The sequence below is a fragment of the Apodemus sylvaticus genome, chromosome 5 (assembly GCF_947179515.1).
Source record: "Apodemus sylvaticus chromosome 5, mApoSyl1.1, whole genome shotgun sequence".
In the NCBI taxonomy this organism is placed as follows: Eukaryota; Metazoa; Chordata; class Mammalia; order Rodentia; family Muridae; genus Apodemus; species Apodemus sylvaticus.
Window position 1 is genome coordinate 146,277,285 of NC_067476.1, and position 21,899 is coordinate 146,299,183.

General features: G+C 44.9%; 2 protein-coding genes across 4 annotated transcripts in view; one reads left to right on the plus strand and one right to left on the minus strand.

Annotated features, from left to right (window-relative positions):
- Positions 1–1,339, plus strand: part of Plcg1 (phospholipase C gamma 1) — a 32,457-nt gene extending 31,118 nt beyond the window's left edge. Inside the window, exon 33 of the mRNA XM_052184173.1 lies at positions 111–1,339. Coding sequence (XP_052040133.1) covers positions 111–153 — 43 coding nt within the window. The 3' untranslated portion in view covers positions 154–1,339. The remainder of the gene's footprint in view (positions 1–110) is intronic.
- A 2,457-nt stretch (positions 1,340–3,796) lies between these two features.
- The window catches only part of Zhx3 (zinc fingers and homeoboxes 3), a 114,750-nt gene continuing 96,647 nt past the window's right edge, over positions 3,797–21,899 (minus strand). For all 3 annotated transcript variants that reach the window (XM_052184174.1, XM_052184175.1, XM_052184176.1), the window contains 2 exons: positions 17,301–20,279; positions 3,797–9,890 (listed from right to left, as the gene is read on the minus strand). In XM_052184174.1, coding sequence (XP_052040134.1) covers positions 9,880–9,890; positions 17,301–20,142 — 2,853 coding nt within the window. In that variant the 5' untranslated portion in view covers positions 20,143–20,279 and the 3' untranslated portion in view covers positions 3,797–9,879. The remainder of the gene's footprint in view (positions 9,891–17,300; positions 20,280–21,899) is intronic.

The window sequence follows — 21,899 nt, forward strand, 5'->3', positions numbered from 1 at the left end:
AAAGAGCAATCCTTTGGCAGCTTTCTCTCCTATGTGGAAAAATGATAACTGTGTGTCTGGGTTGTCCCATCTGGCTGCAAGGCCAGTAAGGACACTTCACTTCTGTTCAGGGCCCCAAGAAGGACTCGGGTCAATGGAGACAACCGCCTCTAGTCATGCCCCACCTTGTTGGAGAGTAGCAGGTGCTGCCCACCTGTAGAATGCCTTGAACTGGGTTCTCTGGGAGCTGTCTACTGTAAAGCCTTCCTGGTCTCACAGCCTGGAGCCTGGATTCCAGCAGTGAAGGCTAGACAAAATCAAGCCATTAATGAGATGTATTGTTTTGGGCGTCTATGCCCAGCTCTGGGTGAAGGCAAAAAAACAAAACAAAACTGTACTGTGTCTGGAATTAAGCACACACATCTGGCCCTGAATGTGGAGGTGGGTCCTTCCATCTTGGGCCAGGACTAGGGCTGAAGTACCTTGGAAAGAGAAGTTGCCTCAGTTGGTGGCACAGGAGGCTTCAAGGAGCTGCTGACACATTCCTGAAAGAGGAGGAGGAGGAGGAGGAAGAGGAAGAAGAGCCTTGCTGGGCCAGGGAAACAAAGTTTACATTGTCCTGTAGCTTTAAAACCACAGCTGGTCAGGGTTAAAGAATAGATGCCCTGCAGTTTGGCCCTGGAGCCAGGACAGAGGAATGCAGGACCTATAAGAAGGCTTTGCTCTGCCCAAGGAGGAAGACACAGCACAAGGGCACATTGCCCATGGCTGGGTACACTGCCCAGCCTGAAAGATACAGGGGATCATGATAAAATTAGCAGTATTATTTTTTTTCTTCTCAGCGGTATTGTAACTAAGTTATTCTGTCCTGCTCCTCACCTTGGAAGGGAAGACCCAGCACAGAGCCTTTGGGAACCGCAGCTCCATGGGGTGTTGTACTGGGAGAGGGCACACTGTCAAGAAGGGTGGAGGGGCAGGAAGAGAGACCAGCAATGTCTATCCTGGTGAGCTTTTTTGTTTTTATGGCAAGGAAGACTCAATGTGCTTTCCCTTAGGAATGGAGATGTAGGTGAGGGGGGTCAGGCAAGAGGTCCCAAATGAAGCTGCTGCTTGGTACAGTTTCTATGCAGTTGGTTAAAAGATGCAAAGGAGATGGGAACGTTGGGAAGGTAAACCTCACCTCTGAGAGCAGAGGCTGGGGTCCAGGCCTGTGGGTACAAAGGTGCCTCAGCACAGCCAGCATTCAGCACACGCAAACCCACTGCCCACATCTGGGCTCAGGGTTGGCCATTTGCTAGTTCTGCTGCCCTCTTAAGATCTGACTGCCAAATAAATCATCCTCATGTCCTTTTTCTTTTAACTTGTTTGTTTCTTTGGGGCTCAAGGAGAACATGGTGATTGAGAATAGAAGCAAGTGTGGTATAATATCCCCGGAGACTTGGGAAGTCACACAGCTCTTCCCTGTGATTCTAAAACGTGAGACCCCTCTGCCACCTCATTTTCTAATGGTATTGCTGAAGTCCATCCACCCCATCCAGGAGGCAAGCTCAGTCTCCATTGCACAGAAAACTATTTCAAAAAAGTAGCATTTGGTTATGTGCTGGCAGGTGCTACTGTTTGCCTCTTCAACTGCCAGTCAGAAGCTCTGTGCCTACCATGCTGAGGAAGGCCTGGTCCTTCCTGAGGCTTTGCTGGAATAGGGCAAAACCATGCCACCGTGAAGCAGTGTCTACCATGTGCTGAACTAGCTGACTCAAGTCACACAGCGTAAGTACTTGGGTCTGTAGCTTTCATCTAAAGCAGTGGATTTCAACCTGTGTGTTGTAACCCCTTTGGGGTCCAATATCAGATGTCTTACATAGCAGATATTTACAATTTATAACAGCAAAGTTATAAAGTAGCAATGAAGTAATTTTATGGTTGGGGTTCATTACAACATGAGAGATCGTATTAAAAAGCTGAAAGCATTAGAAAGGTTGAGAACTACTGATCTAAAGTTTTCCTGTCCCATCCCAGAGGAGGGATCCTTCCACACACAGGAAATGGTGGGTGGAATGTATCAGACCCTCAGAAGCTCTAAGTTCATACTTGACTCTTGTGGCCCAGGAGAAGGTAGGAGCCATATTTTCTAGTACTCAGTACTGTCTCGTATGACAGCTTTGCTTGGTGCTGAGCACTTCGATTCATGTGTCTTGTCCCCTTAACCATATTTCCTTTCAGGTAGTATTTTCTTCTCAGTGGAGCAGATTTAAGGATCAGTTTCATCACTTAAATCCCCCAGGTAAACCTGACTACTGTTGAGTGATCTAGGAGACCCTTCTTGGTGCCTCGTGGCAGTTTTGCCCTATGCATCCAGTGTGTCCCTACATGTGACAGCTTGGTTAACATTGCTTTCTACCCACTGGGTTATGACCTGTAGAATCTCAGCCAAGCACTGTTTAAACATACCCTTAGGTACATCTGAGAAATGCTGTTATCAAGGCCTTGCTCCCTGGAGCATGAAAATCAGAAGTCATGTTGAGAACCATTGGCTTTGGCAGAGGAATCCAAAAGAGTGGGGTTGGAAGGGAAGGCAGTGATACCAGGAACACAAGCCAAGAGAAGTCTCCTTTTGGCTTGCAGGCCAGGGACAAATAAAGAGAGATAACTAAATGTTATGAGTGAAAACACTTAACAAAAGAGTGCTGCTGTGACTTCAGGGGCATTCTGCCTCTTGCCATGGGACTGAAACCTGTGGTTAAAAGGCAGAAACAATTTGTGGCCTTTAACTAAGAAAAATCCCAGGTAGCTGTGTGCCCTTAACAAAAAGAACTGGGGCCTCACTTTGGTCCGGACTCACCCTGAACTTCAGCTGAGGAGTGGGACTAAACAACCACTTGTCTTTCAACTTATTCCTTACCTCTGACCATATCAGATCTACTGAATGGTGCTGAGTGATGTGAGGTTACCTCACCAAACCAACTTAGTGACCAAAACAAGCCCAGACTTGCGTTACATTTTAGATAAATGCATCTTTCCCTTAGAGGCTTCCCCTCCCTATACATAAATCTTTCCCTTAGAGGCTTCCCCTCCCTATACATAAATACCCAGAGGCTTTACATCCATGGGTCAGCGTGTCTTACCAGAAAGACTACAGCTCCCTGCAGGCTGCTGCTGTCTCCACCACTGTGTTCTGAACCTGCCCACCAAGGCCTCAAGAGATAGATAGTTCCATGGTATTGCACTAGTTTAGTTAGTTCAGTGACCTGGCTGTTAGATTCAGCACACGACTTCTTTAGGACCTAAGCTGCCCTTGGGAAAGAGCAGATCAAGAGCAGATAATGATGCTGTTGAACCGCTACCCCTTCACTCCGACCTGGCTTTATTTGGGGAGTCCCCTTCTCTTTATGGCCAGTGAGGCTATCCTGACAACAATCAGTTGCTGCAAGGCTTGGAGGTGTCGGGTTGACACTGGTCCTCTAGTAGGCTCCTGGGTCCTCCTTAGCAAACAGCATGCTTCACTAACAACTCTTCTCCCCAGAAAAAGACAGGAACACAGGGAAACTTGCCCATGCCCTCACACCCCATAGTTCATGGCTCTAAGATCAGACTTGCTTTATACTCAGCACAGTTTTGCATGGAAGCTACCACAGTGAGTTCAGGAATGCAGAGGACAAGAAATTCCAAGAACTGGAATCTTCCTGGGGAGCTGAGGGAAGCCCCAACACCTATTACTTTTAAGGGTCAGATTTACCCACAGCCCCCAAAAATCAATAGAAGGGATTTTAGATTTTTGTTTATTAATTCACCCCCACACATAAAGTCAGCACATAAGAAGTGTCTGTACATTTTTATTTAGGAACAGTTAAAAGATTGGAAGTACCACTGAGGCCCATTCAAACTACACAAGCAGTTTTGTCCCTCATCCCATCCCTTATCCAAATATGCAGATACAAAATCTAGGAAATGTGCAATTTGCATCTTGGAAATAGCAGCATCCCCATGGGGGACCTTAAGAGGCCCGGAGACTCAGACAGAAGAGGACATCCTCGCACCTCCCACCACACATAGCCCACACCAAAAGCAAAGGCTGTCTTTCTATTCAAATGTTTCCCAGGGTGAAGGATTTCTACACTCCAGCCAGGTGTGGCCCATGCCTGTAACTCAGTGCTTGGGAGGTAGAGGCAGGAAGGTCACCCAAGTCTGAGGCCAGCCTGGTTTACAAAGTGAGTAGACCAGGCAGGTGGGAGGCCAGCCAAGGCCACACAGGAAATGCCCTCTCTATAAAGGTCTATGTGACAGAATATGCTATTTCTTAGTTTGCTTTCACAGCTGGTGGCAGTAGCAGGTGATCCTCACTTAGCACCAGGATAGTCGCTTCAGCTGTTCCTGGGAGACATGAAGCACACCAAAGGCAGACTGTTCAAATCACCCCCAGCCCTACTCAGCAGTTGGGGCCCCTGAGAACAAAGCTGTCCACATTGAGATCAGAACACAAAGCAGGTGCTGGGGACCAGAAACTAAGACATTGTCTGCAAGGACACTGCAGGTCTTTGGCTGCCTCCCCAATTTCCTCAAGGGCTATGTCAGGACAACTCAAAGAACAATAGTCAGCAAGGGCCAGAAAAAGGTTGGCTCATTTTCTCTGTTTAATAACAATTATGACACAGTCTGGCCTTCCTGGCAAAGCTGAACAAAGCCAGCTACTCAGAAGCCTGGGAGAGAGACCAGTGCCCTGAGTGGCCACTCTTGCCCTTGGCCCACCCAATTTCAAAGAGCAACCTAACTTGTTCTGGAACCCTGCTAAAGAGTGGGTGTTAGTGCTCACTGCAGCCAGCCTTCTCATATGGGGCTGCAAGAACGAAACCAAGATGTGTGGACAGGAGCTAGGGACAAGATCTTTCTGAAGTACCAACTGCAAGTCAGCAGGACCACATCATAGACTGTCACCCACTGAACATGTCTCTTCTGGAACTTGCTTGGGGAAGAACAGAGCACTGGCAGCCCTTGTTACATTCAGTGTCTGAGCAGGCTTTATCCTAGGCATTTTACCTTCAACTCGAGTTCTGAATAATTCTGAATCACCCACTTTCCATGGAAGGGAACACATGTTAAAAGGCACGGATCGAGAAAAGCTATTAACATATAGGTGCCCATCTGTGGACAGAGTATGCCAGTCTCTTGACAAAAGTGGCACTGATAGCAGGTAAATGTGCAGCCCCCTCTCAGATGTTCTGACTTACCATCTGCCCACCCTTATAAGCAGCAGGAAGACATCATTGTAGCACAGTCCCTGCCAAATAGCTGTTCTCCCTCTGTTCTGCCTGGCTCCTGCCAGAGTAGTAGTAGCAAGGTATGTTTCACAGAGGGCAGAGACGACAGAGTAGTAGTAACCACACTGAATCAGGCTCTCAGTCCTAGACCATTCTCACCCCCTGTGCTGCTTTCACTCCACAACTAAGTACAGGTTCTGGACTCTGAGTACATTTGGGCTTGCCACTACCTAGATGCCAGCCATCCCTAGTGGCCAGGCACAAGGGAACACAGACTGGAGCAGAAATAGACTCCAAGGACCCCGTTCCTTTTGGATTTCTAGCTGATTCAGTCCTGCATCCAGAAGAGACGGAAAAAACAAGGAAGCGGGTGCCTACACCCTTGTAGCAACCAGTGTGCCTTAGTTTGTAGTAGCCAGCACAAGTGTACTCTCTGGATTTACATCCCTGCTCCAGACTTTAGGGAGTTGGGAAGAGGTGTTCCTGCTAGACTCTGAACTAGAAAAACCTGTATTGGAGGACCAATACAGTTCATACAAGTTCATAGGACTGCTGGCTAGTGTTAACAAGCACTCAGAACAAAGCAGGCTCTCAGTCCTAGACCATTCTCACCCCCTGTGCTGCTTTCACTCCACAACTAAGTACAGGTTCTGGACTCTGAGTACATTTGGGCTTGCCACTACCTAGATGCCAGCCATCCCTAGTGGCCAGGCACAAGGGAACACAGACTGGAGCAGAAATAGACTCCAAGGACCCCGTTCCTTTTGGATTTCTAGCTAGTAAGCCAGGTAGTAAACAGCAGACAGTATGATCATCAGTTCTATCATTACTCAGTCAAAACTAAACCCAGCCACTGAAGACCCCTCAACAGCTCTAGAGTATAGAACTCATTAACCTACCTGTTCCATTGAACCATGGCAGAAGAAATTGCAGTGTGGACAATTCAGGTTGAAGTCTCAGGAGACCTGTGCTTAGAAAGGCCTGTGGGCTCCAGTGCTGTAACACATGGAAATCACCTCATAAAGGTTTGGGCTGGATGGTGGTGCACAGTGTGCTTTTAAGGGAAAAGATGAAGCTAAGTCAGGGCTGCTAAAGAGAAGGCTTCAGGCTGGTATAAGAAAAACCAGGCAGCATGCCAAACTTTGGCCAGGACTAGCTGACCTTTATGCATCTAGAAGACTACTGCAGAAAATGGAGTCTTACAAATGAATGTGATATAAGTTAATCTGCAAAGTGGCTTTAGTATTGTTTTAAGATTTTCTTGGCTAGTTTCCCAGAAAGTACCTTTATACACTTGGGCTATTGACAGTGGCACTGACTGAGCTGCTTCAGTCTGAGGATTTTGGTCCATATAGAGACTAGGAAGACAAAAGGCAAAGGCTTGAGACAGGGACAGCTCACCACTCACCTAGAGAACACACCTAGAGTCTCCAGCCAGAAAGGTTCCTCCCCCCCCCCACACACACACACACATACTCCTGCCCTCCACAGGAGATGGCTGTGACTGATGTCCTAGGGCCAGCAGAGAGGAAGGGACACAGGTGTGACATAGCTACTGACAGAAAAAATAAAATCTCTGAGGGCCATCTGGGTCTGGAGAGTACAACTGAGCTTCCCGGTAGCACACGCCCAAGGTCAGCTGGAGACAGACTGGAGGATACAGGTATCTGCCTACCAGGTCCCACCCAATTCTCTTTGTGCTTCCAGAGGGAAGGATGCCCTCGGACAAAGGTATTTTGTTCACCTGGCAGCCACTGTCACTAAGCCAAGAGAAAAGTGGAGGGCAGTCACTAGTAGACCTCAAAGTCATCTAGGAAAAGGACTACCAACACTAACACACCCAACTTCCAAAAGAAAAATCTCTGATCAAAACATTACAAAATAATACAAAAAGCAATGTATAAGTTTAGGTTTCTGTTAGAATTGGTTCTGGTTTATAAAGGAACTGACAAAACATATATGAGTAGAAAAAAATCAACATACAAGACTAGCAACAACAACAACAACAAAAAACACTTAGAATATACTGCCTCTGGTAAGTCCAAGAGAGTGCAGAAGATAGTTCAAGACTCACCAGCTCACAAAGCACATCTTATTAGAAGCACATTCCACCCCATCTCAGCAGCCACAGCTAGCCTTCTACTGAAGGCACATGGAACAACTTGAGCCTCCAACTGTACAAGGCCACTGTGATGTCACACAGTAATCACAGGCTTGGCAGCTGCCAACCTACACCCCAACTCCTCTGTCAGTGCATTGTTTGGTATCCAAAGCCCTTCCCTGAAGTGCCTACTCCATGACCACCTCCCTCACCATACCTATCAAATAAAGTCCAAGCCACAATTTCCCTCCCCCATCCAAGAACAAAGGAAGCAAGGTCCATTTAGTCTAATGCGTTTCTTACCTGGACAATCTTGACATTATCAGCTCTGAGAAAGGTGTGCTGGGGCCAGTGTTACTGCAACTTCCCATCCAGAAGACTATCTAGTGCCCAAGACCAGGTTGCTCTGTGTCCTGCATAATGTCCACCAAATAACTTAATGTTTCTGATCCGTGTAATTAGTTCAGACTTTGTTACAGAGTCTACCATTCAGCTAGTGCAGCAGGGCTCTGGAGGTGAACTCCAGCAGGCATCCAGGCTCAGGTGAGACACAGATGCTTTCTTAGACAGGAGATGGCTTCCTCTGCTGCTCCAGCTGCCCAGTGTATTGTTCTCTTCACACACAGACTGCTTCCCCCTAGGGATCTACATGAAGCTCAAATGTACACCAGATGTACATTTTTATGAATTAAGTATCAAATAAGTATGTGTCCTGTATATATGGATATGTAAATCGGCACATATACAGACACCAAAGGAAAATGTTCAGGCATCTGTTCTTTGAAGGACAACAATCACTCACCATTCTTTCCAAATCCTCAAGGTTTGGGGCCAAATAGCTTCCCAAACAGAAAGGATACAAAAATAGGCTGCAAAACTTGGCAAGTAGTTTAAAAAAAAAAAAACAAAAACAAAAAAACAAAGAAAGCAAGAAAAAAGAAAAAAACACAAAAATAAAACAAAAATCCCCAATCAAATGTGAGGCCATTCCTATGGGAACAGGAAGGGCAAGAGGAACATCTTATAAAGGTTCCAGGGCCCTGGGTTTCAAAGAAAGCCCTCTTTCTTAAAAGGCTGAAGGCCGCCATGTTCATCCTCGGACTACTCCCCTCTCCTGGGAGGGGCGGTTATGAGAGCACCTAGTTGACCACTGCTTCTTGGTCAAAGCTCTTGCCTTGCCTGTGGGTGTCCTGATGGAGTGAGTCTCCAAGAGGTAAGTGTGGCCATGGATGACACATCCTGTTTGTCATCTTTCCCTCCCCTGCCCTGCTGTGTCTACTGCTCTTAGAGAAGCCAGCCTAGGAGAAACTGGGGTTCTGATGCTTAGTACAGCTCCCTAAGCAAGTTTTCCATTGTTTCAAAGGCACCATTTCTTGAGATTTTAATTAAAAAGACATGAGGCTTAGGCAAAAGTAGATAGAGTACTTGTTTCTCAAGTTGGGAATATAAATGTGGAACTTTAAAAACACCCTCATAGGAATCTGTCCAGTGATGTCCAGCACCTCCGGATCATGAAACCAGTAGCTGGCCAGGGCTGTTGGTGTGTGACCAAGGCATTTTGCCAGGAACTCTGACCTGCAGGTCTGTGTGTTCAAGACCACTCTAGCTCTAGCCGCTTCAGATCTCCTAAGCCCTTCAGCCTCATTCTTCCCCCCAGCCACCCGCATGGACTTCCTCTTGACCTGCAGGAGGCATTGAGCACGTTCGTGGCCAAAGCCACAGCAATTGGCTCTACTTTGACCACTTTTCCTTTTGTTCTAAAGGAGACTTAATTGAAGGGCTGAAGGGAGCATACAGGTCAGTATGCGTTACAACAATAGTTTCTTTAGTTTATCTGATAATGGAGAAGTTGGTCCATGATTCAAACTCCACAGAAAAGCAAAATTATAGTTAACTAAAGAGAGTGGTTCACATCCAGTGGTAATGTCATAGCTTGGCTGTGTTACTGAAGGTAACAGTGGGCTCTGTGTCAATCAGAACACAAGACAAGCCTGGTACAAAATGTGGCTTTCCTCCACTCAGTGATGCAGGTATCTCTTCCAATAGTCTGTTCCCTTGAGAAGACAAGTAGGGCCAGGCCTGGTGCAGTTCTGAGCATGCCGAGACTCCTGCTGCTGCAGAGGACAAGGGTCCCTGTGGTCTCAGCTTCCCAGAGAACAGACATGGCATTGTCAGAGCTGTACTGCTTTGGTAACCCAAGTTCCTATGTATTGAAAATGTCTGTAGTAGGATGCTTTATTAAATGTATATAGGCAGCTGTATATGCTAACAACTTGATTCTGGGTCTAGGTATATGCAATCTGAACTGCTTTGTCCTTGGGAGGCCAAACTGTGGAAGGATGGGCTGATGAGAAACCATTGCTACTTGCTTAGAAGTGTCAGGCAGAGGGTAGTTGGGGCGGCGGCAGGTTCTGGGCTCAGAGAGATTCCAGAGGCTCTCCTGGTGCCTGGCAGCTGGCCATCAAGATGATATGTGGCAGGTTTGGCCCTTCCACATGGCAGACAGCATCCCAGACTGGCTGGTCCTTCACAGTTATCAGATCAAATTCAGTCCGTTTCTGAGGAGAAAACACATACCTGTCACTCCATAGCAGCTACAAACGTGTACAGTCCCCAGGGATGCCCAGTCCTCACTATCCTGGGCTGGTATCACTGGAGTTGGGGACTCCTTAATTCCATGAGGGATGCCATGCCACTGTCCCCTCCAGCCTGAGTGGAGGTCAAAGAACAGAGTGTGAGTTAAGGGCAGGATGCTGGCTCAATTGGACAAGACCTTCAGAATTCTTGGCCTCCTGTCACTCACCTAACCCGTCACCCCAGCCTCTGGTCCCTGATGCCTGTTAACCCTGTGTTCTAATAGTCCTGCCTCCTGCTCCTAGAGCCCTGAGCTCAGATATCTCATGTATACCTTGCAGGTTGGAAGTCAAGGTCAGGGTAGCTGATCACAGGCTCTTACCCTGTGTATATAGACAGGGCCTTTCCACTGAGGCTGGCTGGAGAGCATGAGAAGCCATGGTACAGCTAACAGACAAGCCTTGGAGGCCAAGCTGCCACTAGGGTGGCCACCCTTGCCACTCTGCTCTGCTCCACCATGCCTGCCACACCCACTCATCTCATCTCTAGTTTAAAAACATCATGGTACAATACACGAATATGAAATTTCTCATCATAGTCATACTAAGTATGTCTCGGTGGTAGTATGTACATTTTTGTCATGAACCAATACCATAAATAGAAGTTCTGTATCCAGCCGGGCGGTGGTGGCACACGCCTATAATCCCAGCACTCTGGGAGGCAGAGGCAGGCAGATTTCTGAGTTCGAGGCCAGCCTGGTCTACAGAGTGAGTTCCAAGATAGCCAGGGCTTTACAGAGAAAACCTGTCTCGAAAAAACAAAAAACAACAACAAAAAAGAAGTTTTGTATCCATTATACAGTAACTGTCAATTCTTCTCAGAAGTAGCTTACATTCTACCTTCAATCTCTATAAATTTGTATAGACTTCATAAAAGTAGAGTCACACAATATTTGCCTTTTGTGACTAGCTTATTTAACTTGACATGTGTTCAAGTTCCATCAATGTGCAGTGATCAGAATTGTATTCCTTTTTATAATTGAATATTACATTGTGTGTGTGTGTGTGTGTGTATGTATATATGTATGTATGTATGTATGTATGTATGTATGTATCTATCTATCTATCTATCTATCTATCTATCTATCTATCTATCTATCTATCTATGGCATAGTTATCTATTCCTGTGTTAATAGATACAGGTTGTTTCCTTCTTTTGGGACTTGTGAATTCTATTGCTTTGAAGATTCATGCACAATGTCAGTTCAGGCCCTCTTGTCAGTGCTGGAGTTGAGACTCAGGGATTGGATGAGAAGCCTATGTTGGGTTTCTTGAGACCTGCTGAAGAGTTTTCCAAGGTTTAATCCCTTTACATCCACAGCAACAGTGTACCAGTTGGCTGGTTTTCCCTACCTCCTCAGTAATGCCTCTGACTCTGTTTGTGTACATGTTAACAATAGCTGATTTAAGTGTGAGCTAGAATCTTACTGTAGACCCTCATTGTTTTATATGCATTTCCCTAAAACTGAAAGATCTTATTCATCTTAAAAAATGTTTTATCTTTAAAAAAAATTTTTAAGTCTATGGATGTTTTTGCCTCCATGTATGTCTGTGTATTACATGTGATGCTTGGTCCCCATGTATGTCCTCCATGTATGTCTGTGTATTACATGTGATGCTTGGTCCCCATGTATGTCCTCCATATATGTCTGTGTATTACATGTGATGCTTGGTCCCCATGTATGTCCTCCATGTATGTCTGTGTATTACATGTGATGCTTGGTCCCCATGTATGTCCTCCATGTATGTCTGTGTATTACATGTGATGCTTGGTCCCCATGTATGCCCTCCATGTATGTCTGTGTATTACATGTGATGCTTGATCCCCATGTATGTCCTCCATGTATGTCTGTGTATTACATGTGATGCTTGGTCCCCATGTATGTCCTCCATGTATGTCTGTGTATTACATGTGATGCTTGGTCCCCATGTATGTCCTCCATGTATGTCTGTGTATTACATGTGATGCTTGATCCCCATGTATGTCCTCCATGTATGTCTGTGTATTACATGTGATGCTTGGTCCCCATGGAGGCCAGAAGAGAGCATTTAGATCTGGGACTGCAGTTACAAATGGTTGTGAACTGCCCTGTGGATACCAGAAACTGAACCCAGGTCCTCTATAGGAGCAACCAGTACTCTCAACTGCTGAGTCATCTCTCCAGCCCAAGATGTTGGTTATCTTTTCATGAGTTTGTACCTCTTGTTAGCTCTCTCCTAGTTAAATAATTTACTCATTTTTAATTGGTTTATTATTGAAGTATATTTCTATGTATTCTGAATATTAATTTTATGAGATACATGATTTTCAGGAATTTTCTCTCATCTGTCTGTTGTCTTTTTTTACTCTTTTGAGAGTTGTTCTCACCCTTCCTAATGCTGCAACCCTTCAGTACAGTTCCAGATGTTGCAATGACCCCCAACCATAATATTATTTTGTTGCTACTTCATAACTGTAGTTTTGCTACTATTATGAATCATATGTAAATATCTGATATGTAGGAAATCTGATATTTGATCCCTGTGAAAGGGTCATTTGACCCACAAAGGGGTTGCAACCTGAGAACTACTGTTCTAGAGAATATCATTTAATACACAAAGCTTTTTACTTTTTTTTTAAGTTAGGGCCTCATTATGTAGACCAGGCTGGCAGCCCTCCCACCTCAGCTTCTTGAACAGGAATGTGCCATCATTCCAAGCTCAATATTTTAAAATCTTGCTTGTTTGGCTTTTTTAATCTGTTTTGGTGTTTTAAGATAGGGTCTTGCTATGTATTCTAGGCTAGCCTGGAATTCATAAACTTGTCTCTACTTCTTAAGTGCTGGGTTGGAGATATGAGCCACCATGCCCAGCTCAAAGCTTTTAAATATTGATGCTGACCAATTTATTTTTTGTTGCCTATGCTTTTTGCTATTATAATTAAGAAACCTCTGCCTAACCCAAGGTCTGAAAGGTTTTCACTTGTATTTGTGTGTGTGTGTGTGTGTGTGTTTTATCACTTTGCTGATCCATTTGTGTGTATTATGTCTAATTACTTTGTACTATTTTCCTTTACCCTAAGCTGGCCTGGAACTGACTATGTACGTAGACTAGTCTCAAATTTGCAGTAGTCTCTTACCTCCATCTCCCAAGTGCTAGGATGAAAGCATGAGCTACCATACTTGATAAGTTTATATTGTTTTTAAAAGCGTTTTGTTTCCTTGTTGATCTGTCAGATTTCTGTTTGGTTTTGTGTTGAGAAGTTCTCACCATATTGTCAGGGCTGGTCTTGAACTTGCCAAAGGATTCTCTTGCCTTAGGCCTCCTATAGGCATATGCCATATTTGGCTTCTGTGTGGTTTTAATGTCTACTATTGAAAGTAGATGACTATTCTTTTCTCTAAATATTTTTATTATTATTTTTCTTTAACTCTGTCCATTTTTAGTTTATGAACTTTTGGACCCAAGTGAGTATGTTAATAGCTGCTAAATCTTGTACTAGACCTTTTACCAAAATATCTTCATCTGTCACAAACATTTTATTCAAAGTACTTGGCCTCGCCATAATAAAGCCACATTAGCTTTCTTTATAATCACTCTTTGTGTGACATATCTGAGGCAGGAACACATAAACCCATTTGGTTTCAGTTAAGCACATATATACATACATACCCTTCTTGCAGTAATGCACTCAGCAACTCAGTTCCTTCATCTGCATGTGCTGTACACACACACTCTTTTCCAAACAGTACAGCTAACGACCTCAAAAATCTCTTGACACATCTCTGTCAGCCTACCTGTACTCCCATCCCTGAATGGCAGATCCTCAGAAACTATGTGAAAATGCTAGGCATTACAGGATGCTCCCATATTCTCAAACCTGAGATGGTTTTAAGGGAAATACAATGCATGTCTGGAAAATGCTGTTCCTGAAAGCTGTAGTTATTAAAACCCCAAAGCCAAATGTAAGATAATGCCTTATGAGTTGTTGGTCATAGAGCCAGAGGTATGCACAAATAATATAAGCTGCTGTCATTCTTCTTGGTTGCCCATGAGAACTGGATGATAAGACCCTGTTACTGAAGACACCATATACCTTGGTTGCGAGGTATGGAGGTCAAACTGGAACTGAGCTGGAAGCTTTTTCAATGCTGGCTAGCTTCCATGGTGCTGGAAGGCACTATATATACTGCTGAAGGAGAAAGGGCACCAAATAATCTTATATAGCTATTAATTCTACAAACTACAATATCAATCTATAAGGCAAGATGTGCAATAGTGACATAACTGTTCTATGTGTAAACAACTGCTTTCTGTTGTTTGGTTAAAAACTCATGGCTAAGGAAATCTTAGGCCCTAGGGGGAAACTTATTAGTATTTTTTTAGTTAGACTGTCACGGCAACAAGATGCCTAATCAAATGGCTGCTCAGGGTGCTAAGAATAAGTGAGAGCTGAGTGTTCATCCTTAAACAAGAATGTTTATACTGCCAATCTCAGGGGTCCATCACTAAGAGAGGGTACAAAGTATACAAGAGCCAGGGCACAAGCCTGGCATGGTCAATGCAGTAATGGTCTCACAGCAGCTATCTTTTACTTGGTCTATATAAGACTAGGCCTAGGAGGATGTAGAGATGCCTCAGCAATTAAAAACACACAATACTCTTGCAGAGGACCCAAGTTCATTTTTCAGCACCCACATGGTAGCACACAACCTGTAACTCTGTAACCTGTAACAATCTGTAGCTTTAGTTCCAGAGGATCCAATGCCCTCTCTGTCATCTAAGGGAATCGGGGCATGAATGTGGTACACATACAGGTACACATACACATACATATAAAACTAATACATATAAAATTAATGTTTTAATTAGGGAGTATCTGGGTCTATCAATATTCATGAATTGGGGAAGGGTTCACAGGACCCTGCTGAACTTTTGGCTGCTGATGAATTCTGGGGGGGGAGGTAGCTGTGTGTCCACTGAAAAGTCACTAGGCTTGAATGGACAGTTCTAAACCCATAGTTATATAGAAGATATTATTTAAACTCAGTGGGTCACAAAAACAGAGGGATAAGAATTTGTGAGTGGGACTGGGAGGTAGAGAGAGTGTCACAGTAACTGATATACTTTATAATGCATAAAATTATCAAACAACAAATTCAATAAAAACTTTTTTTAAAGTATAGAGATACAGTCTAAGGTGGTGAGGACAGGGGTGGAGAGGAATGTAGATCCTGGAAACTCACTGACCAGACAGTCTAGCCAGTGAGTGACCTTGCCTCAAAGAATAAAAGAGCTATACAGGAGAGACATCAATGTGGACCTCTGGCTTCCATACTTAGATGCACATGCACACAGATATGTACATGGAAAGAAACTGGGAAGAGGAAAAACAGAGGGAAGGAAAGGGAAAGAAAAATAAGGAAAAAAAGGCTACTGTGAGATGTTGAAGCCATTCTTCCAATAATGACTATGTGACTAGAATTGGAGAGATTAGTGACACTGCATTCACACGCCTAATGTGACCAGAGACTTGGGTTCCACCAGGTGTTTGCTCCATGTTTGCTTTGCAATGCTGAGTTTCACCTTAGTGGTGGTCATGAAACAGTAAGTTTTCTGGATTGGGGGATGGTTCAGTTAGTAAAGCACTTGCCTTGTAAGCATAGGGGCCTAAGTTTGCTCTGTAGAATTCATGTGGCAAAGACAGGTGTGATGACACTACTTAGAATTCCAGTGCTGAGAAGGTGGAGACAGGAGGATTTCTGGAGCTTGATGGCCCACTAGCTTAATGGCCAAGCCCCACGTCTTAGCAGAGACCTTGTTTGGAAAGCAAGCTGTATAGCACCTGAGGAAAGATCCTTGGGGGTTGACTACTTGCCTTGCACAGGCACACGCACACGCACACGCACACACACATACACACACACACACACACACACATACACACACACACACACACACACACCTCCATATACAGAGTCAAGAGATTCAGGGAGACAGAGTGGGCGGGGTGGGGCGGGGCTCACCCACCCACTCACCCACCAGCAGTTGCTCCCTGGTGGCAACCCTCCCCACAACCATCATATCCCACAACCATCATACTTGCAAGTATCCCTTTTTCCTTAAATAAGGGAAGCAACAGCATAGTATTTCAAAATAGGTGTTGAAAGAAATTAATATTCAGCAAAAGAATAAGCATTTTGTGGAATTTTTTAGAGGTATTAAGTAGAAAATAAGTAGGGACAAGGAACTAGGATTTCCTAGGTCAAAGCAAACAACAATGTCCATGCATTGTATGTAAACAACGCAACATTGTCCAGAAAATGCCATGGGACCTCTGGGTTAGAATGCTGTACTTGGATGGAGCCCACACAGAAGCAGCAGTCTCCAGGGACTACCTGCACAGTCGTCCAACTCCACAGACATTTCTAGCTGCCTCTGCCCTCTTGTGACCCAGCTGGCCACACTATCATTTCAGAGACCCAGTCCTTCGGCTTCTGTGACACTCTTCTCTCCAGACTTTGGTTCTAGCTGCTCTGGGATGGGGCATTTCACCAGGAGACAAATGCAAAGAGACAGTAGGGTCTAGAACTCATGGACCAAAATGATAGAAAATCAAAATCTATTGATGTGTTCATGGCTTCACAACCGTGCCTTCCTGAGACACTGAAAAGCAAAGCTTAAGCATCGGATCTCATATTTCTTAAAACAAGGTGATTTCCATTATAATAAACATCTCTTCTAAATTAGGAAAAACAATACAAACTTCAGACTTTCATTAGGAAAAAATGGAGCTGGAGAGATTGTGTATCAGTTCAAAGCAGTTGCTACTATTTACAAAAGACCCAGGCTTGATTCCCAGAACCTATTTGGCAAGTCAAAAACTACCTGTAACTCCAGTTCCAGGGGATCTGATGCCCTCTTCTGACCTTTGTGAGCACCAGGCACACATACACATGAGACCATTAAAAGATTCTCTTTTGTTTGCCAATATGAGTTAAATGTCCTAACCCTGTCTCCATACAGATGTTATCTCTGTGACTTCGATGACATCAATCAATGCTAAGAAATGGCTAGAAACACAGGAGTCCCTTTAAGTCCACTATGTTCTTTCCCCTGCATGGATTTAAAACAAAACCACCATAAATAAAAAACAGAGGAACCAAAACCAAAAGTCCAATTCTGAGCCTTTACTTCTATGGCCTCTATTGCCAGTTGTCCATTCACTCCTCTGAAGTTGGTCTGATTGCCAGGTAGCCCCAGAGGTAGCAGTACCTGCTACCTGTACCTACTCTGTGACTGTACCCTCCCTCAGATTTAGAGAAAGGCCATGCATAGATCCCATGAGCCCCTTACCGAGTTGACGTCCAGACTGGGGACTTGAAGTGTCAAAGGGCCCTGAGCTGGCCTCAGGAGCACTTGGCTCCCATGATTCACTGTTCTCAGACAGCTCTGAACAGGCATCACCTAGCACCTTGTGAACTGCCACAGGCTCTCCATTTCCAGGGCCCTGATCCTCACTGCTTGTATCTGCCACAGCCCGGGTCTCTTCACCCATTTTCTCAGCAAACCACTGCTTGACCTGCTGGGCACTCATCTGGGTCTTGTCGCAGAGGGTCTGCAGGTCCTCCTCACACAACATCTTGTGTGTCATGTAATAATCTTGCAGCAGCTCTCGATTGCCAGGGGCTATGACCAGCAAACCTGGTGGGAAGTTGCCCCTCTTATAGTCTTCGTACCACTTGAGCTGGCCATTCTTAAGGGCATACCTGCTATCTCCAAACCAGCGTACCACCTCTGGCCGGGGCAACCCTGTTTGGGCCATGATGGAGTCATAGTCCTGGTTGCTTGGCCACTGTGTTTGAACAAAGAGCTGCCGAAGCAAGTGACGCTGTTGTGCAGTCTTTTTGTAGCTTACTTTGCTTGGCAGCTGTTCTACCAACTTGTTCAAACCATCTTCCTCAGGCTCACAGACACCCATGCCTGGAAACTCACTCTTGCCACTAGCTTCAGTGACCCGCAGGTTCTTGAGGTTGATTTTGATGGGGCTGACCTTCCGTTCTGCCAAGCTATGGCTAAGAAACATTTCAGGAGAGCCATTTTCACCAGGAGCCTTCAGTTCACTGGCCAGCTCTTCCTCTCCACCCTCCTGCTCAGTACCCTCCTCCTCCTTAGGCACATGCCCAGCAGCCTTCTTTGTCTCCTCGGCATTCACCTTTTTCCGTCTCTCTGAAAACCAGCCATCAATTTCCCTGCGGGTCATTTTTGTTTCACTTCTTAGGCGGTCCAGCTCCTCCTCTGGGGGGAGTGGGTTTTGTGCAAAGCTGTTCTCCAGGACCCGCAGCTGCTCTGGGGCTCTCTCTTTGTATTTGGTTGGCGTGAAGTCTGGGGTCTGGTGCCAAGATTGTCTTTTGGTGGCAGGGTGGCTTACTAGTGAGGTTGCTGTTGGGATACAGGTCACCTCTGGAACTTTAGATGACAGGGGAAAGGGTACCTCTGGCACAGAGTCAATGAGAACAGAGCCATGCTCTCCGGGCATCATGGCCCTGGAGCCCTTCAGGTTCCGGCAGTGATACCTCCGGTCACTGAACCACTTCCGCACCTCTCTAGTACTGAGGCCTGTCACTTTGGTCAGATGCTCCACTTCACTCTGCCCAGGAAACTGGTTCCGACAGAAGCTTCCTTTCAGAGCTGACAGCTGTTCATGAGACTTCTTATTTTTGTAGATGTTTGCATCAAGGAAAGCTTGGGAAGTTATGCTGGGGCATGCTGTGAGGAGTGACTGGGCTGCATTGACAACCTTCACAGCTGATGCTGTATTTGAACACACAGTATTAATGGGTGCCACAGTTGGCTTGGGTACAGATGCAGTTGTCAAAGGGAGAGAAGAGCTTGATGCTTGTAAGCCATTGGCCATCAATGGTTGAGTGACCAACAGGCCCCCTGCTGTGCCCTCAGGCTGTCCCACAGCATGACCTGGGAGAGCAGCCTGGATGAGGTGCTGTACATTGCCAGCACTGGCAACAAGGGGGGTGTTTAGAACTGTGATTGTGGGCTGAGGCACAGACTGGATGACTGTATTGAACATCTTTTTCCTGGCATCTTCAATCTCCTCAGGAGACCAGCTGATTCCCTGCTTCAGCCTCTGGGCTGTGAACCAGATCTTAAGCTGTTCTTCTGGATACTTGGTCACCACAGTCAAATAGCAGAGCTCAGCTTTGGTTGGGTAGGGGAATTTGTGGAAGGAGTTCTTCAGAAAGCTGTTGGAGTCCATAGCTGCATTGTATGTTGGGATGCTGCTCAGGGGGATCATGACTTTTGGAAGGGCCTTGGATGTAGGCAGGGGTTGGTGGGTATGGTGCTGGGCATGTACTGAGGGCTGCTGCTGGAGGGAGAGGAACTGTGCTATACCAGCTGGCAATACAGGCACTGTTCCTATCAGGGGCCCATTGGCAGCATGAGGGGGTTTTGTGGAATTAGCAGATGTCTGACTGGCTGGAGCTGCCCCATTGGTAAAAGTGTGGTCCCCCTCTTTAACCTCTATCTCCCCTGCCAATGACTTAGGCAAGGCCTCGCTCCCAGGCTGATTAGGAGCATTCTCTTTAAGCATATGGATTTTTTTGGCTTCAGCTTTGCCTTTCATTATCTTCATGATTGGAGTCTTGGTAATGATGATTTCAGTCCCTTCAGTAGTAGACTCACCTGCTAGCACAGATGAGCTAGCACTCTCAGGGACACGCTGCTCCACTACTATATGATTGTCTGACTTGGTCACATTCCACAAAAAGCAGGCTTCCCCTGAGTGACATTTGGCATTATGCAGGGAAAGCCCTTCGGGGGTTTTTGCCAGGAAATTGCACCCTGTACATACAAAATTTGGGTCTTTATTAAAGTCCGTGTGCTCTGAGTTCATATGTCCTACAAAATGGGTCACATCCTGGGACCTGAAATCACACTCCTTACAGGAATACACATAGCCATCCAAAGTGCTCCGGTGCCCATTTGCCAGGGCAGAGCCATCAGTGCTGCCCAGGTTTGAGGCTGCCTCACTGCTGGCATCAGGTGCCTCTGAGGGAAGATCCTGCTGGGGGCCTTCAGGCAGAGGTTCCACAGGCTGAGCCTCTGTGCTGGCACCCGGCAGCACCACGGTCTTAACTGGGATCATGCATGGGGTTGTGGACTTCCTTTTGCTGGCCATGGCGACAATCACTTCAGGTAACCAGCAGGCAAGAAAGCCTTGTAGTACAAATTCCAGCTACTCCATGAGGGCCTGGGAAGTGCTTCTAAGGGCAGTTTTATCAGTTATTTGCAGAAAGCCACTTCTCCTTATTAAGCCTGGAGAGAAAGAGAAAAAAAATATGAAGAAGATTTTGCATTCTCTGAATCTGTTTTTCAGGTCCCTAATCACATACCATACACTGATTACTTTCTATCAAGAAAGCTGGTGTGATCTTAGCTATGAACTGTAAGACAGGAGAGCCTTGATAGTTGCCCCGAGAATGAGCTTGGATGCTCTGTACCATTCAATATGTTTAAATTATACAATTTTTCTTTGTTTATCTCCCTGTATCTTTGCATCAAGCAACTCAACTTATAGTAAAGAAAGAGGGAGGGAAGGAAAACCATCCTTTTTGAGCCCCAAAATTACTTCTGACCAGTTTAGACTGAGAACAAAAGACCCAGTTTAATTCCTGTTTAAATATTTGGGCCAACAAGGGTTTTTCTTTTTATAGCCTTCCCACATACAAGAACATGACAATGCCTCTGTCTCCTTCAAACCAGGCCCAGAGACCAAGTTAGTTTCAGTGTGGATGCAGGGAGGGTATGCAAGACTGCCTTTCCTGCGTGTCCTACCACCTGTATTCCCAACAGTGGGAAAACTGAGGTTCCTCCATGTGCCTAGGACACTGTCACATAGGTAAGCCAAGGGTCAGTGGGTACCCACACACCCAGTTTAGATGCAGCAACTCAAATGTGAGGCCTCGACTTGGATTCATATAACTGCTCACATGTTTGTTTTGTGCTTGTTTGGTATTTTTCATTTTTATTTCTGTTAATGCCTTTTTTGTTTTGTTTTTGTTTTTTGCTTTTTTGTTTTTTTGTTTTTTGAGACAGGGTTTCTCTGTGAAGCCATGGCTGTCCTGGAACTGACTCTGTAGACCAGGCTGGCTTCAAACTCAGAAATCCACCTGCCTCTGCCTCCAAAGTGCTGGGATTAAAGGTGTGTGCCACCACTGCCTGGCACCTTTTTTGTTCTTAAAAACACTATTAAATCTTTGATCTGTTTGAAATTAAACCAAGGGATTTTCTTATACATAAAATAACTGTAGTATCTATTCCATAAAACACCATAAGAAGGTGTTTTTGCCCTGGGACCCCTGCCTGTTCATTAACAGTCTGCCATCATGGCCTCTTGAGCCTCACTCCTGTTTCTGGTAAGCACTCTCTTATTCCCAAGTGCTTTCTCTTGAGTAAAGGATTGCTTATATCTATACTATATTTTCTTTCTAAAACTTCACTGTTTGAATAAATATACACATCATCATCATTAAATATTCAATCTATAATGAATAAGAGTATAGTGATTCTAATATTAAAATAGAATTCGTATTTGTTTGGATTTGATATAAAATATAAAGAGAATTGAAATATATTTAAAGAAATTTAAAATTCAAATTCTTAGAAAATAAACAAGGTAAGCTTTTTTTTTTCTTCTGTTTTTGGCTTCTAAATCTAGCCTGATGCTTATGATGATAAAATAAACAGCTATTTTAAAGGCTGTCATACAGTAAACCCACATCTAGATATAACCACCAGTTATTGCTTCCACTTCCACCCACCAGTATCAGGGACAAATTTACTAAATTTAATTATAAAGACATTAATGGTAAACTGAAGTTTAAGAAAATAAAACTACTTAATAATAGACAGTTTTCAGTGTCTAAATATACATTT